General features: G+C 37.3%; 2 protein-coding genes across 3 annotated transcripts; both read left to right on the forward strand.

Moving 5' to 3' along the window:
- The first annotated feature begins 6,333 nt into the window (after nucleotides 1–6,333).
- Nucleotides 6,334–11,423, forward strand: si:ch73-361p23.3 (tumor necrosis factor receptor superfamily member 5). 2 transcript variants are annotated; one of them, XM_044216389.1, is made up of 7 exons: nucleotides 6,334–6,473; nucleotides 6,621–6,731; nucleotides 6,988–7,122; nucleotides 7,204–7,270; nucleotides 7,394–7,653; nucleotides 7,741–7,864; nucleotides 8,382–11,423. In XM_044216389.1, the coding sequence occupies exons 1-6, from the start codon at nucleotides 6,392–6,394 to the stop codon at nucleotides 7,860–7,862; spliced, it is 777 nt and encodes a 258-aa protein (XP_044072324.1). In that variant the 5' UTR covers nucleotides 6,334–6,391; the 3' UTR covers nucleotides 7,863–7,864; nucleotides 8,382–11,423. The 2 variants fall into 2 exon arrangements, with proteins under 2 accessions (XP_044072324.1, XP_044072316.1); XM_044216381.1 differs by having other exon boundaries at nucleotides 7,741–7,845.
- A 3,691-nt stretch (nucleotides 11,424–15,114) lies between these two features.
- Nucleotides 15,115–19,345, forward strand: tnfrsf18 (tumor necrosis factor receptor superfamily, member 18). Its single transcript, XM_044216404.1, has 7 exons — nucleotides 15,115–15,291; nucleotides 15,461–15,586; nucleotides 15,766–15,897; nucleotides 16,598–16,706; nucleotides 16,791–16,861; nucleotides 16,959–17,084; nucleotides 18,810–19,345. Exons 1-7 carry the CDS (start codon nucleotides 15,165–15,167, stop codon nucleotides 18,965–18,967), a joined length of 849 nt encoding a protein of 282 aa, XP_044072339.1. The 5' UTR covers nucleotides 15,115–15,164; the 3' UTR covers nucleotides 18,968–19,345.
- Nucleotides 19,346–19,616: the final 271 nt, after the last annotated feature.

A 19,616-nucleotide genomic window follows, 5' to 3' on the forward strand; every position in this document is an offset into this window, starting at 1 on the left:
GCGGTTGCGCCTCAGGGCTGGAGGCAGGCGGCGGCTGGCAAGCAGGTTGGGGATTGTGGATGACCATAGGTTGGCGGAACCTATGGTCATCCTGGCAGAATCTCGCCAGGAAGAGGTCCAGGAATGGAGAACTGCCTCTTCCTGAACCGCCAGGGATCCAGCCCAGTGCAGCGCCGGACCGGCTAGCCGAAGCACCACGAAGGCTACCTGTGTCCGCTCAGAAGGGAATTCACCTGGGTGCAACAGGAACGCGAAGAAGCATTTCGCGAGGAACTCCTCGCAATCCTCCACCCCACCGGAGAAAATCCCCGACTGTAGAAACTCGTCTACCGCAATAAAGGGACTAGGGAGGCTGAGGATATATTTTTTAGCCACCTCACCCAGGTGTAGGAGGGCAGTTTTGGCCGTCATCTTTGTTTCTTTTATTGGTCCGGTCTTCTGTTACGGACAGACAACCGGAGACAATGGTAAGGTGACTAAGAGAGTTTATTGCAACACAGTAGTATCTCGGAGATGAATAGATACAGTCCCTTTTCTTACGGAGGGTTGCGGTGTGTGGGCACTAGGGCGCCACACACCGAAGACGGGGAACACACTGGAACTCCGGACACCGAAGACAGAAGGGAGTCAGGATTTGGAGACAGCACTCTTTAGATGCGTCGTGGACAACCGGAGCCGGGAGTAGGAGAAACACACACTGGAGAAGACAGGCGCTGGGATACCAAGTCCAATAGGGAGAATGGTCGAATACAAGTGGTGGTGAGTCCGTGACGTGTATACGGGAAGATAGCACTAATCTGTCCTTAATACTAACGAGACCGGACACTGACTGAAGTGAGGAGCTGGGTTTTATAGGAAGTATAGTGGCTGATGAAGTGCAGGTGTGTGAAGGGTGACAGGTGCTGGGAATTAACAATCAGGTGAGGGAGTGCAGAGTGACTGTGATGAGTATAGTGGCTGGTGAGACAAAGACAGGTTGTAACATCAATAATGTATCTTAGAAACAGAATTTTTGACAGTATTTTGAATTCCATCCTCATGTAAACTATTGCAGTCAATGGAAATGGAGCAACTTTAAACATCAGTTTGTCACTTATGGAGCAATCAATCTTTGTAAAAATCAGACAAAAAAGAAGAAGAAGACATATCTATGTTGTCTAGATGAAGTCGACAAATTCTCTGAATTTTGTCTGACTTTTTGAATTTTTGACACTAGTTTGAAATCTGCTTTTACATGCAGCCCTGGTGACTCCCTACGCCAGAGTGTGAAGGCAATTCTCACCTGGCAGGTGGCTCAACAAGGTCATGACTCGCCCATGGTGTCTAAAGTTGTGAGTTTGAGCTCTGTGTGATGTAGACTAAACATGCTAACGTCTGCTCAGGCATTGTGCTGTGTGAATTAGAGACACGCGATTTCAATGGCATTTTTAATTTTATGAAGTTTAAATAATTATGGTCCGGGCAGTTCTGCTGATGGACTCTCATGTATTTGTCATTTGTTTTCCTCCTCTTCCTTTTTTCATCTTCCTTCTCCTCCTCCTTCTTCCTCAAAACGCCTGGTCCCGACTCACTGCTGCACAGCAGCTATAATTTCAGTTTGACTCTTTCTTCTCACCTACAGAAACTGCAAAGCATCATGCTAACCACATAGTTCCTTTATTTTTATTCCATACAAATGTTGTTGCTGCTGCAAGAAACTTCTGATCATGTCCTGTCTGCAGAGGCTTTTAATCTACTTGAAATCTGGTGCAAAAAAACTACAAAAGATTTTATGAGCTGGGAAAAGGTGGGATCATTACTAAACTATCAGCCCATTGTCAGCTAGTGACAAAGTAAAGAACATTTTTTCAATGTGAAATATTAATTTAAAGATGCAGTATTTTTGTGCGAGACACATAAGTCCATGTTCATCCTGTTAATGCATGTGTCTACTAGCCCATTATGTGTTTTCAGAGTGGTGTACTTTACACTTGTTTTAATTTTATACTTACATCCACTTTGTACTTAATTTATCTTACCTGTAATATAGTGTATTATATTCTGATTTACTTAGAACCTCCATTCCTGTGTGCACTGACGTGATAGTGAGCAGCTATGACAAAAGAGTTTCCCCTCGGGTATCAATAAAGTATTTCTGATTCTGTAATTGACCATGAGTGTTGTGTCTTAAGTGTGATCTTATATGACAACCATTCTTTGGTTGGTAACAGTAACCTTCATACATATTTCAGAAATACACAGTTATAAAAAGACCTAATAAAAATCCCACAGCCACTTTGCAGCAGAAGGTGCAAATACTTTCTCTTCCATTAAGTATGAAACCGCCGCTCTGTACACCCAACTTTCAACACAAACCAGTCGAAGAGTAAAACATTTTGAGCCCAAAAGCAAAGAAATTACACTGCATTCATCTACAATATCCAGAGGTCTACTAGACACATCAGGGTCACTCTACAAGTGGTTAGACTTGGTCTCCTACAGAAGGTTTGGGGTTTTAGCATAACAGCAGTTTAAAAATGTATTGTAAAGTGCTATGTTGACTGTCTGACTGAAATCTACAAATGGTTGTATTTTAATACTACAATAATAAAATATTTTCTTCCTTGAAGCATCATCATTCTTAAATAGTAACTAAACAAATTGAGATTTGAACAGTAACAGTGAGGATTTTTGTATAAAGCTCAATGTATAAATTAGTTTTGTCGTCGTGCAGTTCACATATGTGTTTCAGTTGATGAGAACTGAGGACCAGAACTGAATGTAAACTTCCAAACTTACAGGATATCTATTTATTTCTACATATTTATCAGAACACCAACCCTGATCGATAACTCTTTTAACCATACACCAATCATGTCTATCTGAGGGTTTTTAGCTGCATATCTATATTTTACTCACAGTGCTGTAACAGAAAATGTTCAGTTTTCATTTCTGGGTGCAGACCCATTATCTACAGAGTTGGTTTTCAGGTGCTTTGGCAATCAGGATGAGAAGACTGCATAAGGCTGGCTCATTTGTGGTGACCTTCTCATTCTTGTGTAGTAATGTCAGTCTCAAGTCGTTTCTTCTGTAAAAAAAAAAGTTTCATTTTGAGAACAAAAGATACAAAAACTTGTCATGTCTGTGTCCACAGACACAAGGCAAGGCAGCTTTATTTATATAGCACATTTCTGACACAGCAGCAATTCAAAGTGCTTTACATAGGCAAAGAAAAGCATTAGAACGCCATTCAAAACAATAAGCCATAAAAACCAGAATAAAATCAATTAAGATAGAATAAAATGACATTTTAAAACAAGATTAAATGAAATAAAATACAGTTACAGTGCAGTAATAAGTTGTAAGTTGCCCCAAATGCAACAAAGGAAATAAAAGTGAGTAGAGAAATCAATCAAAGGCACAAGAGAACAGCAGAGTTTTTAATTTAGATTTAGAAGTGGCTATAGGGTTCGGAGTTGGTTTCATCTGTGTGCAGCATAGCAGCTTCACCCTGTTTGGTTCTGACTCAAGGTTCTTCCAGTTAACTGCTTCCTAAAGATCTAAGGGCCGTGCTGGGTTTACATTCTTCATGGAGATCAGAAATGTATTTTAGCCCAAGTTGAGTGATTTATAAACTAGCAGCAGCACTTTAAAATCTATTCCATAAGTAACTGGAAGCCAATGTAAAAATTTAAGAACAGGAGTAATGTGCTCATTTCTCAGCAGAGTTCTGAATGAACTGAAGTTGTCTAACGGTCTTTTTGGGAAGAGACCGTTACAATAGTCCACCCTGCTGGAAATGAAGGCATGAATGAGTTTCTTTAAATCTTGTCTGGACATGAGACTTCTAATTCTTGCTATTTGTTTGAGATGATAAAAGGCTAATTTAGTTATTGCCTTGATGTGGTTGCTGAAGATTTCTAACTTGGGTTTTCGTCTTTATAGTTCTGGAATCAAGCTGACCAATGACCAATTCTTTCCTCCTTTTGGCCAAATACAATGATTTCTGTCTTGTCTTTATTTAATTGAAGGAAATGTAATTGCATCCAGCTATTTACTTGCTCTAAGCATTAGTAGCGTGAGTTTAAGGGATCATAGTAACTTGGTGAGAGAGCTAAGTAAATCTGAGTGTCGTCTACGTAGCTGTGATAAGTAACTATATTGTCATGCATGATTTGACCTAGAGGGAGCATGTACAGGTTGAATAATACTGGCCCAAACCCTGGGGGATTCCACATGTCATGGTGATCCGCTCAGATTTACGATCACCAACGGCAACAACATAGCCCCTGCCTCGAGGTATGATCTGAATGAACAACAATTATTCCACACATTCCCGTCTTCTAAAGATTTTGTGGGCATGTATAGACTGTGCTTGACTGACTTCTTCTTCACTCTCTAGTTAGTTCTGTTGCACCTGTTAGGGTGGGACAATTTACACCTTTATCATTCTCCTTGGTCCACAGAGTCTGGCGACACCGCCGTATCTCTCCCACCATATCTCCACCCAGCTTCAACCTGACATGAGCTCTAATCAGCCAGACTAATTAAAAACACCTGTGTGGATGTGCAGGGCCTTTAAAGAGAACTCGGTATGAATAAAACATCACGGTACGACTGTAGACTGCAGCATGTGCTGAACTACAAAAAAAGAGTAAATGAACAAAAAACTAATTTTACTTTGGTGTAATACATCTACTCATACGGAAAAATTAAGTACTGAAAAGTTCAGCTCCAAAAAGTGTCATGATGCATCGTCACAGTGCACACAGTCACTGCACGGCATGGTCTTAACTTTAGCACTTTTAGATGGGTTGTGTGTTGTCCATGATCAGGAATAACAGATGTCAGATCTATCTTATATGAATTTGGAAGTTTGCCAAACAACAAAAAAAGGAAACATGCCACATACAAGAACAGTATTCAGTTCCCTCACATGCTGTGAAACTTGTCTTGGAGTTTTTTTGCTTTTGAAACTTGTCTCGGGAGCAAAACTGTTTCTAGTGACACAGGAAAACAAAGTCTCCTGCTGTTAGAAATCAGAAAAATAGTGGCATGATTAAAATCTTCTGTGATGTCAGAAAGACATTATAAACAATGGGATCATAAACATCATATAGAAGTTATAGTGATGACAGCTCAGACTGACTCACATCAGAGACTGTAGATTAATTTTCACTTTTTCAGCTTGCTGAATTAGTTTATGTTAATATTGTATCAGGATTACAGCCAGTCACTTGAATATGAACATATTAAGAATTTTGTGATGCTCTAATTAAAATGTTTTTCAGAATTTCACTGAACGACAGCCAGCTAAAACTTGAGCGGAGGTGTGTTTTCAACATCCGTTTTCAAGAAGCAAGCTTGTAGCATTTGTGTGGTTGCATCTTGCAGATTAATCAAGAATATGTGGTTGTTTCCTTTTGCTTTTGAGACCAAATGCAAGGGTATTATGTCATGTTCTTACTGGCAAAACAATATAAAGCTGCATAGTTTCCGATAGTTAACTAGGTCTTACCTATGTTTCTTTTAGTCCTGAAAGAATTAAAAAAAGCCCAGATAAAGGTTAAACAAAACAGCCCTAAAGCTGTATTTCAATATAGATGATAACATTCTGTTTCCTAAAAACTTTTATAACGGAGAAGGGCGTTGTGCAGATGGATAATGATTACCACTTTTATCAGTTTTAATGTCTGTTGTCATAATGAATGAAGTGCATCTTAATGTGTATGTAAAATATAGATGTGATTATTTATTTCATATAAATCAAATTAACTCATGTATTAAATGTTTTGTTTAGGACCATCATCAAAATATAGTTAGTTAATAGAGTTAATATATAGTTCAATGTTGAGCCAGAAATATAAAGGCTGTTTGAACAAATGAATTACCAAATACTAAATTATACTATAAAAATACTACATTAGTATTAGTATTTAACAGGTGCCTGTGAGAAAATGTCCATTCTTCACCTAGGAAATAGAAGTTTGATAAAAAAAAGCTAGCTTTTTCCAATGATTATTGCTCCAAGTTTGGAAAAACTGATTTGAGATTTGAGAAATCCTACAATAGACACACACACACAAACACATAGACGGAACAATGCATGAGTGCTAACTGGCAAACTGTAACTTATTATTATCCTTATTATTTTCGTTATATTCATGCTTTTTTATTCTATTTGCAAAGTAACACATTACAATACATTATGTACAAAGTGAGCTTTTGACCTATTAGTGGCCTCTATTACATCTAAACTTAGATGTTTCTAGACAAAGAACACGTGCGTTTTTTTTTATGTCAGTCCTTTATAAAGGTGGTGTTTCACAGTCTGGGGTGTGTCTAAGTCTCACTCTGAGGTGTTTCATATGAGAATCGCTCAGTGGCACTTGTCTGCACTGAAGTATTGAACATGGTTCTGCTCAAACTGCTTATTTTAACTTTGACTTTTTATGAACTCATTGTTGATTTGGATGCCAGGACTTGCCCAAAAGGTAAAGTATGACTTTCTTGTACTACACTGTAATTTCCATCCTCATTCTAAAGCATGTAGTACCGTTTTGGCTTTACAACTTCCTCTTATTCTTCATGTGCTTTAAGTATGTTGCTGTGATTAAAGTTAATTGTTTCTCTTGATCAAGGTCAAAGAGTAACTTCTGGCGGAGATGATTGTGAAAACTGCCCTGATAAATATTACCAGTCTGAAGAGAATGATTCCAAATATTGCCAACCATGTACAAAGTGTGATGAACGTAAGTGTTGAAGTGCTTTGATATGATGTATTTCACAAAATACTGTACTGTGAGCAATAGCTGATAAACCTACATGTTATTTCACACACTTGGGCTACAGAATTACCAATGAATCTGTTAAAAGAGCCAAAACATGTGGTTCACTTTGTCTGAAGAAGAAAACTATGTTTCCTGTTTTCACATCATTTTCCAAATGAAGTGGTTGGTTTTCAAGTCTCAACCTGTCTTTAACGAAGAGATGTTTTTATTGTTATAGAATCGGGGAGTGTTGTTAAAGAGAAGTGTACGAAAGAGACAGACACAAAATGTCAGTGCCGTGGAGACTTTGTTTCCAGGGACACTGATTCTTCCACTTGCAAATGTGACATTGGATTTGGACTAAAAAATGGAGGTACAGAAATGATCACACAGCACTGCATGTACTATGTCAAAGAAATTGGCTTTTTAATGATTCATTCTTTTTCCTTGCCAGACTGTTTAAAATGTGAACATGGATATTTCAGCACAAGTATCAACTCGAACTGTCAAAAATGGAAAGAGTATGTCGACTGTATTCTAGTATTTTAAAACTCTGTATATTCAATATATGAAAAATGTATCTCAACAATGTTTAACGTAGTTTACCTGTTGTTTACATTTGTATCTCTTACCCTTTCTTCTAGTTGTAAATCTGCGGGAGTGAATATTACTGGAACTAAGACCTCAGATGTTATCTGTAATGATGAATCGAGGAGCTTTAGCTCTTACGTCACTACACCCCCCACATCAAACAAAATCGTTTCTCTAATCACACACTTAACATCCCACCGTCCACACGAGGGCACCCAAACTCAGAAGATGCATACTACCACCACCACATCCGCTCCGGGAGACAGAGTCATCCCAAATGACAAAGTGCCTTCAGACACAGGCAACCACATTGGTAAAACATTTGCTGTTATCTTTTTATGGCACAACCTCAGATTAAAAAGTAATATTAAATAACCTGTAGCTTGCTTGTCTTGTTCAGGTATGGCCCTCCTCATATTTGGAATTGTTGGACTGCTTGTGCTGACTGCTGTGACCTGCAAGCTGCAAATTTCTTCTTGCGTGCCGATAAAACCAGCAGTACAACGTATGTCGCAGTATTAAAAGTAAAGTGATTCTGCACTTAAAGGAATAGTACAACATTTTGGGAAACACGCTCGATATTTGGTTTCTTGCTGAGAGTTAGATGAGATGATTAATATCACTCTCATGTTTGTACGCTAAATATGAAGCTACAGCCAGCAGATGGTTAGCTTAGCTTAGCACAAAGACTGGAAGCAGGGGGAAACAGTTAGCCTGGGTCTGTCCAAAAGTAACAACTCATCTAACTCTCGGCAAGAAAGCGAAAAAGCGTATTTCGCCTCAATTTAGTTTGAGCATTAAACTCCTTGGGAAGGGTAAAGTAAATCATATTCTTTAGTTAAAAATTGTTACTATGCATATGAATGTTCTTCGTTGTTGTAGGAAACACATATTTTAGTTCTTTTTGAATGGTTCACATAATATTGCTCCTTCCCTCTTGGCTCTGTGCCATTTACCAGATGTGCCCAATATCTTTTAAAGTGGCCAAAAGTCAAGGAATATTTATTAATTATGCTTCAATGTTTTAATGTTTATTTTCAGCAAGGGAGTCATTGTGTCGGAGGCCAGTTGAGGAAAGCGGCGATGGCAGTCTGTCCTCTCTCAAACTGAATCCAGAGGAGCCCTGAGGTGAAACCTTCTAGTCTGCCATCTCATACTGTGAATTTTAAGATCAGATAATTATCATATGAATAATTTCAGACTGATCACTTATATTTTCCTTAAATTGTTGGTTTTACATTAGAAAATACATCAGAAAAACTATTTACTGTATCTGTATTATAGCAGGTGTATTCACAATCTGCAGTGTGGTCAATATTTGACTTTTGTTTGTTCTGTTGTAAAAGAATAATGAGTGAATTATGTGAAAGTATAACATAGCTTTTACCACTGAAGCTGCCTTCTTTAGAATGATCATTTTACACAAAAAATTACTTTATGTGTAACCTTAATATTTATTTCAAATTTGGTTATGCAGATTTTTGTATAAGGACCTGAGAGATCATGCCACTAAATGCCTTATAGTACTTTCTAACAATCCTTTCTAAAATGCACATATATACATATTTTTTCCGGATTGTTTAAGCCTTATGACATTATATAATGTTATATGGTTTAATGGGGCAAGTGTCAAGTTTCTCAGAAATATACAGTATGAACGATATTGTAGTAAAGGTAGTAACAATCAACACCGTTGATCCAAACAATTGTGAACTGCTGGAGAGCCTTAGAAAAACATTTTATTTTCTTCATGCTGTTTTTCTGTCTCTATTTTTGTCATGTTTTGTTTGTTCAACTTTGTTCCACTGGTAGCAGGTCTGTTAACATTATGTGGGGTTGGGGGAGTTCCCCTTATGGAGTTAAATGTGTCTCTTTTCCCCACTGTGAGATGCTTCCTCTCATGTTTTCACTTCAGCCGTTGGAAAGAGTGATGTTGTAAATGTGAAGACTTTCATGTTGTTTATGCCTCACTGGAGACTTTCCCCAGATCATTACAGTCAGAGGAGTTATGAAAGCATGCCCTCATTATTTTTATTCATTTATGAAATCGGATACACAAGCCTTCAAATCACAGGTGGCTACCTGGCTGGCTCTATGTGATAAGTAGAATCTACTTGGAAAAAGCTGCAGTTTGGTTCCAACTAATTGGTTCCTTTGATAGCGCCCTCTGATGGAATACTTCAGGGAAAAGAAATGAACAGACATTTCTTATTTAACCCTCATCATACCAATGTACATAACATACAAGGACTACCAACTGGTGTCCCTGGAGAAAATATATACTTCTCTTTAATAAAAATTGCAGCTTTCATCCCAAGTACAATCAACATTAGTACTTAAAAGCTTATTTACCATCCTTTGATTCTGCTATCATTTAGTTTTCAGTAATTTAAAGTTAAATCAGGACCCATGGCAAACATGAACTCAATAAATAGTTCCATCTATTAAAACTGCATAGGCGGAAAAAGCACTAATTAAAACAGAAACAGAAAAGAATGACATGAAGTCATTAGGAACAAATTGATTAACAAAGTCATGAAAAACTGGAATGATAGAATAAAACATCTGAGAGATATGACAAAAAGTATACCTCTGGGGTCTGCGGGTACCCCAGTCGGTAGGATTAAGGTTAAAAACAGTGGAGAACGAAGTATTCAGATCCTTTAGTCAAGTAAAAAATACAATTTTGTAAAAATACTCAAGTTACAAGTAAAAGTCCTACATATAAAATCTAATAAATATAAATATAATTTAAAATAAAGTACATAAGTATTAGCAGTAAAATGTACTAAAGGTTTCAAAAGTAAACTCGTTCTGCAGAAAAATGGAAAATATATATTATATATCACATATTATTATTGTTATAACTGATGCATCAATGTGTAAGCAGCATTTTACTGTTGTTGCTGGTCGAGGTGGAGCTAGTTTTATCTTCCTTATATATAGTCCGCTAGTTTAGTCCAGTGGTTCCCAACCTAGGGGTCACCAGATAAATCTGAGGGGTCATGAGATGAATAATGGGGTAGGAAATAAGAAAAACAAAATGCTGATACACAAATCTGTCTTCAGTTTTTGTACTTTTCTCTATTTTTTGTAAAATACTGGATCATTTGAACAATGATTTAAATTAAATCTGAGAAGTTTAGAGGGGAAATGCCTCTTTGTTTGAACTGCTATCAACTCATAGACATCTGAAATGTGACAAGGAGCCCCAACTGCTTTTATATGAGAGGTCACAAGACTGAAAGGTTGGAAACCACCAGTTTAATCATAATGTGTTGTATTGTGTATGTTCATTATATATATTTTTTATGTAAACTTTTTATGTCAAGTAACTAGTAACCACAACTGACAAATAAGTGTAGTGGAGTAAAAAGGTTTATCATTTATTCATTGTAGTAACCATTATGTTTTTATGTGCCTTTGTCTGTCTCTGGTCATGCTCTTGGAATGTGTAAGCTGGGCCTCCTACACAGTAGCAAGGAGGCATCTTTTGAAACCAGATGTTCTTGTCATGAGTTTGGACTACGTCAGTGCACGGACATTGCACGTTCAGAGCATGTTATATACTTGGCTTTTCATAATTGGATGAAAATGTTATCTTTGGGCTGAGAGCCAATCACAGTGGGGTTCTTTGTCTTGAACCACTATAAAATGTACTGTAAAGTATTCGGGAGACACACCTTGGTTGGTTCTTGTGGTAAGGTTTTGTGATCTCCTTGTAATTAATTACAATTATTTACTTAAATTCTTCTGTGTTTTGTGTTTATTTAATTATTTGTTGAGTGCTTTCAGACAATTTCCACAACAGTACAATATTTCCCACTGAAATGTAGTGGAGTAGAAGAACAAAGTACTACTAGTGATACTTAAATTAAGTGCAAGTATATCAAAATTGTACTGAAGCACAGTACTTGAGTAAATGTACTTAGTTACTTTCCACCACTGTTTAAACAACAAACAAACTAGTTTCTATCTGACTCTTATTGTAAAGCGTGTTTTTTGTCAAATATATTGTCTCTGATATTAGTTCTCTGTGATGCCCTGAGAGTGCGTGAATAAAGATTTTCTAAATAAACTTGACTTTTTGTACAACTAAACTAAGTGAGTATGAGCAGAGTATGCACATACAGTGGAAACAGTTCCTGCAGATACTTTCAGTAAATGTCGGTGATCCAGGAAGTCGGTGTGTGGTTTCAAAGAAATATGCAACATGTGAACCAAACCCTTTTTTATGTGGGGTTTTGTAGCAATAGCTACCTTATAAAGAACAGAAACTTTACTCATTGAATAAATGCCACCAACTGACAATAGATAACACACATCCTCTGCACATATACATATTGTATCTTTATATTTTAAACATTTTTTTCTGTAATTATATTTTAACAGGTTGTAGGTGCTATTCTCCTTTTGTAGGTGCTACTAATTCTGTAAAGGTGTTCATAGCTTTAGGCAACAGTTGTGTTCATCCTCCAGACAGGCATTATCGCAGATCAAATTGTCAAAGCTAAGTGAAAACATCACAATCATATAAACCTAATATTATTGTTTTCTTTGTTTTTTATAGTGCCTGTAAAAAGGTTTTCTTGGAGTCTTCCTTTGTCTTCATGCAAACAAATATTTTGTATTTATATTTGCAATTAATTTGTGATCTCTTTGTAGAGACATTGATATTAAAGGGTCTTTTTCTGTTCCATTGTCAAAAAAGCTGCATTCAATTTACTTTGGTTCTGAGTACTCCATCAATGTAGCATTGCACGCCTATAACAGTTTCTTAAAAAAAGATCAAAATGATGCAGCAGAATCGTCTTTTTTAGTTCATGCTTTCTTCTCCTTTGTCAAAACCTGCTGCCTATATTACCCACAATGCAGCTTAGCCACTGACAGACAACTTCAGTTGAGCCGCTTGCCGCAGGCAGAGATGAGAGCGGGTTACAGAGGAAGAGTAAGCTCATTTCTTTCTACTTCCACACCCCCAGATTTTTTTCATTTTCTAACTTGTAGTCTTCAGCCCCACCCAACACTGCCTCAAGTGACGTCACTTGAGGCAGTTTATCAGACTTCACACAGCTCCCCCTGGAGCCACAAACGGCTTTAAACAATTTTTTACATATGCATATCCTCAAGACCTGTAAACAGGCGTTGTATGAAATCAGTTCCCCTTTAAGACGATGAAACATGAAAACTTCCAAGGGGGGTGAATAGCCTACTTTTTATCTGCACTGTATTTTCCATATGAAGCTGTGTTGGTTCTGTGGTTGTCAGATTTCAAAGGAGAGAAAGACTTTTAGAGTTGGGAGATGCCTTCTGTGCTTATGTCTTCAGTGCCCTCAAATGTCATCCCTTAACCTTTAGTAAGCTTTTATATTATTGTGTTGAGGTGACAGCACATGTCTGCCACCCACCCTCCCCACAACCCCCACAGAGTGGGTGGCACTTCTGCAGTTCAGTTATAAAGGGTAATCCGCAGCTTTCTACTGTGTCTACAGTCCATTGTCCTTTGTGGCTATACAGTGACATTTCACACGCACGACTGTTGCGAACTATGTGTATGTACGTCGATGGTTATGTCACATCCTGAATGTGGTTGTAAGTGAGTGTGAGTGTCAGAGAAGTAAATGTCTTTGATAATCTTGGTGGTACAGCCACACGTCATGAGGTATTGAAGGATGTGAATTCACTTGGGGGATATACCAAAACACGTGATTTGGTGTTACTATGCATTGCGTTATAATCCAAGGTGGCCTCTCACATGCTTCTATAGAATGAAGCGCAATACATGGAATCCATGAAAATGAGGACCACAAAGCTCAGAATGAATCATTGTGGAAACATAATCACAGTGATCACATGGGTTTGATTCAGTGATGTTTTCCTGGAGCCCACACCAGCTTGATAAGCCTCAACAACAACATTAGGGCTGCAACCAATTGTTGTTTTTATTATAGAGTAGTGTGTTGATTATTTTATGACCGATACATGAATAGTGTGCTATAAATGATAAAATGTCAGAGAATGCTAAAAAAAATTCAATTACAGGTTTCCTGAGCCCTAGGTAATGTCTCCAGATTGCTTGAGTTGTGCAATCAACAGTAAAAACCCCAAAGATATTCAATTTACAATGATATTAAACAGAGAAAAACAACAAATCCTCAAATTTGACAATTTGAAACCAGCAAATATTTGGCATTTTTGCTTGATAATTGATTTAAATTATTAAATTTTCTGTCAATTTTTATCTACTAATCATTTCAGCACTACTCAACAGTGTGTTGCATTTGCCAGGAAACTCCTGCCTCCCGTGCACCAAATGTCAACAAACCCAATCACACTACACCTGCAGTAAGTTAACAGCAGTAATACTTTATACATCATCATGCATTTCTAACTGTGTGCTCCTAAGCTACATAATCATTGTGAAAAATCCCCTCTGTAATAAACACAGCACACTGTACGGCAAATTCACTATGTGACTCATTGATTATTGATGTTCACTACGTCATTTGAATTAATTAATAGTGTCAAATTGTGCATTAGACTAATCAACTTCTTATACAAAAAGCCTTTTTTGGCTGAAACAGAGAATCACAGCTGATCTAATGTCTAATGTTACAAACCATTCCTTAACCATGGGAATAATGAGATATTAGCTGAGCTTGTTTTTACAAATGATAAAAAAGGAATAGTAAAAAAGGAGAAAAAACACTGGGGAAGCATTTGGCAGCATTATGAATGTCACTTAGGAATGTCAGCTTCAAGTGGTGTGTTATTTACACACACACACACGCACACACACACAACGTTATCTTCTTCTGTCCAAATGCCTATGTTTTGGAGTTAGTCCACACACTGTTAGCATACTTGAGGTTTAGGACAGTGAGCCAAAAAATGCACTTCTTTCCCAATTTCCACATAGAACTACTCCAAGTTTCAATTATATGCTTTGTAAATATGACCTTGACCACCACAGCAAGTTCCAACACACACAGGTGCAGAAACAAGAATGCAGATAGATTTAAATTGTCTACAGAGATATTTTTCCACTTAACACCTCACTACCACAAACTATTACAAGTCAGAAAAAGGCTAATTTTCTACCTCATATAGTCCATCGAATTAAACTTTCAAGAGATTTTTAGGAGTAAAACTAGATACAAGTAAAACATTATCTCCAGGTTCACAGAACGGGTTTTCAGTCTCACGATCATGTTGAGCCATTACTTTTATCACCTGTCTAGGAAAGAAGCCTTCCCGGACAAAAATTAGCCAACATTGGAAATCAGAGATGAGTGGACCATGTCATACTATCATGACCAAACCTGAAACCTGTGGAATCATTCAATTTCAAAAACTAGAGAAAAGAAGAAAGAGGATACCTGTATCCTAATCATGTGTTTCATCATATAAACAGCCACTATCAATCATGGTTTTAAAAGTTTGGTAATATTTCTGTAGTGCACCTTCTGTAGTGGTTAAACTTCAATTGCTTTATCCCCAGTTTCTGCAGAAGTGTTTGAAAGCTGAGCTGAAGCCTGAATGATTCATAATAGTGACCACATGCTGATGTCCCTGCTGTCTGCGTTTGATGAACAAACACCAGGCTCTGTATATATATATACAGTATATTTATCTTATATCTACTTTTTTCATTCCGTTTATACTGCTGTTAAATCAGCAGGCGTTTCCAGTAGTTACAAGTGGTCTTTCACTTCCTGAAATATTGTACACGTCTCTCGGCAGGCTTACCACACTTCCATTTGACACTGACGTCAGCAACAGACAAGATAAAACCCAGAAGGCACGAGCAGAACACTGGTCATAATGATTCCTCTGAGCCTTTCCCTGGCTGTAATATGTGTTTTGAGTATTTGGAATATAGAATACGCTGCAGGCTGTGGCAATGGACAGGCTGAGATAAATGGGCGATGCTGTGACCTGTGCCCCCCAGGTAAAACAATTAATCTTGTGAAATGATAAGTTAAAATGTGTTTTGTATAAATCTGTTAAATTGTTTCATCTAATCATTACACTTTATCATTAATTAATCATTAATCTTTATCACATAAGCTGAGAGGTTGCATTCAAGGTACTGAGTGTGAATATTTCTTATTTTGAAGGTGAACATATGAAGGAATTCTGCTCAGAGCACCAGAAAACTGTCTGTATCCCCTGTGAGGAGGGCTACTACTCGAACCACTATAACATCTTTGACAGATGTGAGAAATGCCAGTCATGCCAACAAGGTGAGACTGAAAATAATGCAAAGAGGTTTGACTTAGAAAATATGGTAGCCCTGCTCTCTAAGGATCTCTAGTTAATCACCTGCCAGTGATGATGACCCAGCATTTAACACAGTGGATAAAAGAAAAAAACACTGTTCTCACCTGGAAGTCCTGTGGTTTGAATTCTTGTCTGTCTACAGAATATGCTCAGAAATGTACACCGACCACAAATGCAAACTGTGCGTGCCGTTCTGGTTTCCTGTGCTCCAACAATATCTGTTCAAACTGTGAGGAAAACAAATGCGTCATGGGGGAGAAACCGAAGAGGACAGGTGAGGCTGGACGTGTTTTTCAGAACAAAGCAGTTTGTTTTAAAATGAATTGTTGCTGGCACACATATATTTATGGGTGTCATGCCAGTGGGGGTGTCAAGGTTTGCAAAGGGAAATAAATGTGGGTTATACATAGCCATGTACCAGAAATGTAGGTTAACGGTTAACGAACCCAACTTACATTTTTTGCTTGATAAATCTAATCCAAGATTTATAATTGATACAAATGGGAATAAAAACATGGTTGACAACATATGTATGAATTTGAAATGTATTAATAACTCAGATCACACACACACACACACACACACACACACACACACACACACACACACACACACACACACACACACAATTCATGAGGTTTTCCTAAATTGTTGTCACATATGTCATTCAAAATATCATTGGTCCTTTATGACAGCAAGCTTTGATTTGACTTGGACAAGGCTAAAGGTCTAGATCTAAGCTAGCCACTCTGTGAGGCTGTACTTAGGCACAGCAATTCTTTGAGTTAAATGTTAATGTCAGCATGCTGATGCTAAGATGGTACAATGTTTACCATGTTCGCAATCTTAGTTTAACGTGTTAGCATGCAAACATTTGTTAATTAGCAGTAAACACCAGTTGAAGCTAATGGCATTTGTTCTGCGGGTATTTGGTCATAAACCAAAGTATTAGACTCTTTCTTTCTTTTTTGCAGTCTCTTCCTCAGGTAAAGGATTTATAAAGTATTCCTATCAGTGTGAGCCTTCATGCACTGATAATGCATATTTTGATGCGAAAGAAGATGTCTGCAAACCACGAACACAGTAAGACCCTAAGACAATAATCAGCAATAATAATTGCCCATAAAATGCCAAATTACAGTAACATAAACAATTTCTGGTCAACAGGTGCAGTGAATTACGTCTTGCTGAGCAGTTTCCAGGGAACAAAACCCACAACGCAGTTTGTGTTGGATATGGTATGCAGACTCATATTTTATTGACAGAAACTATAATCTGTTTTTGATGGCAGTATGTGCATGTAAAATAAATGTTTTTGCTGTTATGTTTCACCAGAGATGCACAGAAATGGTGGAGACTTCATTCATGTGTTCCTTGGCATCGGATTTGTTTTGCTTTCTCTCACCCTCCTTGTGTGTCTATCTTATACCTGTATAAAGAACCTAAGGAAGAACAAAATATGTAAGTGGGCCTTCATGGAAATACATAAAATGATGAACATATCAGCACATGTTGAGGTTAACACAGGCATGATTTCAAGAAATCACATCATTAATCAGTAAAAGCAAATGAGCAATGTGGTTTTTTGTAAAGACTGATTTTCACACAAAAACATAATGATTTTTAAAAGAAGCAGATCTCCCCCCCCATGGAAATTTTCATGTTTTATTGTTTTACAACTAAGAAAATCAAAGTAGATTTAATGTGGCCTTTTTTCACACAGATTGACAGAAAAAGACCCTTTCATGTCCAAGTGAAAACAGATCTCTGCAAAATAATCTAAATGAATCGCAAATGTAAAATACAAAATACTTTTTTGTGTAAATATTCTCTCACTTTACTGTAATTTGACACACCTAAATTATCACTGGTGCAGTCAGTTGTGTTTTAGAAGTCACATAATTAGTTCAATGGAGATCACCTGCGTGTAGCTATGAGGTTTCAGTTGATTGTCGTATAAATAGACCTTCACCTGGAAGTTCCAACTTTTGATCAGTCAGTATCATGGTTAAACATACATCATGAGGACAAAGGAACATTACTAGTAACTCTCGAAAAAGTGAATGAAAAGAACTTATCAGGGGATAGATACAAGAAATTTTTCACTTGCTTAACTACCTTTGGAGTGTGGTAAAAACTGAAGAAAAAAATTAAGAAATGAAAATAGTATGGCACAGCTGTAAACCTGCCTAGAGCAGGACGTCATCAAAAAATGTGAGGGAGCCAAAGGCCACCAAGAGACCTATGACAATTCTGAAGCGTTGCACATCTGGACAGTGCAAATTTTCCCAGTTCTTCTTTGCAAAACTGCTCAAGGTCTGTCAGTTTGCATTTGGGTCGTGAGTGAACAGCATTTTTCATGTCCAGTCACAAATTCTTAATTGGATTGAGATCTGGACTGACTCAGCCACTGAGGGTCTTTTTCTGTTGATCAGTGTAAAAAAAAGCCACATTAATTCTACTTTGATTCATTGTTTTAACAAAAATTTCCAAGGGGAGATGAATACTTTCTATAGGCACTGCATTTTGCAGAGTGTACCCATGCATAGCTAAAAATTGTTGAAGATGCTGTTCAGCATAGGGTTAGCAAATTAGATCTTTTTGTCAGATCAGATAAATATGCTTCCTGCTGATAAAAGAGAAAAATGGGTAGAAAACAAGATGGTTACTATGGCCCAGAGTCTCTGAAAGCAATTTTTACAAAGTCAATATATTATTCCTTTTTGAAGTGTGTGTGCACTTCACATTGCATTTTTATAATAAGCTTTTCACTCAGAGCTTTGCATTTTGTTTTTTAATCCAATATTTTCCAGCTTTTTAATTCAACAATGTAAGAAAATAATCTTTCATTTTTTCCATAAAACATTGTTTATTAAGTAAGATAAAAGAAGATAACAAATATCAAATGCCTACAGTAATATGTACACATATATAGATTTAAAAACAAGCAGCATCAGCAATTGAGGGACATCAATGGAGAACAATGATTTATATGTTTGAAATACTTGAAAGACATGAAATCACAGTCTAAATGAAATTGGACATTCATAGACAAAAACTGAGAGTGGTGTGGCAGAGTCTGAGTGTAGGTGATGTGTAGGTAAGAATATGACATGACTGCAGTGGGTATTTGATGATGCTACTGATTTCAAAACATTTTGTTTGTATTTATTCTCTCCACTTCAGATAATAATCCTATCGAAATCATAACAGGCTCCACCAACACCAATGACTTTCACCTGTCAAAGGAGGAGAGTGGGCTTGGGCTCATCGTGCAGGATGAATCCAGGAACAGCAACAGTTTTGGCCTCCTGCATCTGGAAAAAGTCACAAGTCTAAGATGACATGATCAGTCTGTTCAACAAGCAGTACAATAATATTGAAGTAGTACAAAGCATCTTGCTCGGTATCAGTACACATTTAAATCTAGAGAAACCTGTTAAGGTTAGAGATGGGCTTGAAAGATCCCTGGTTCGATCTCCAGCAGGACAGATCTAGGCAGTTGTCCCATCCTCATTACCACTGTTGAGGTGCCCTTGAGCAAGGCGCTTAACCTCCATCTGAAATAGTAAATATTAATGTGAAAATCTAAAGGATTAACAACTGTGTCCACTGTACACTTGCTGTTTCATAACAATGCTCTAAGGAGGACTGGGGTGTGACTGTAAAGATTATTTTGTAAATCTTCTGAAGTCTATGAATAAATAGATGTTTTTACATTTCTAAAGATCCCAACTGTTTTTTTACATCCAGGATAAAAGATAGAGATTAATTATAATTTGCATCACTGAATTGGGATTGGCATGTATTTAATGTTTACATTTTTTTAACTTACTTTCTACTGGTCAGAAATTGTCATTTAGATGGCTATTGACATACAGTATCCCTACACTCAAAAATGACTCAGACCTTGACTTCACTGACTTGTATCTGTGCAAAGTTTGTCACTAGAGAGGTGTTTTCACATTCCTCTACTGAAGTTGGAGATGTCTG

Source organism: Siniperca chuatsi, linkage group LG2 (assembly GCF_020085105.1).
Source record: "Siniperca chuatsi isolate FFG_IHB_CAS linkage group LG2, ASM2008510v1, whole genome shotgun sequence".
NCBI lineage: Eukaryota > Metazoa > Chordata > Actinopteri > Centrarchiformes > Sinipercidae > Siniperca > Siniperca chuatsi.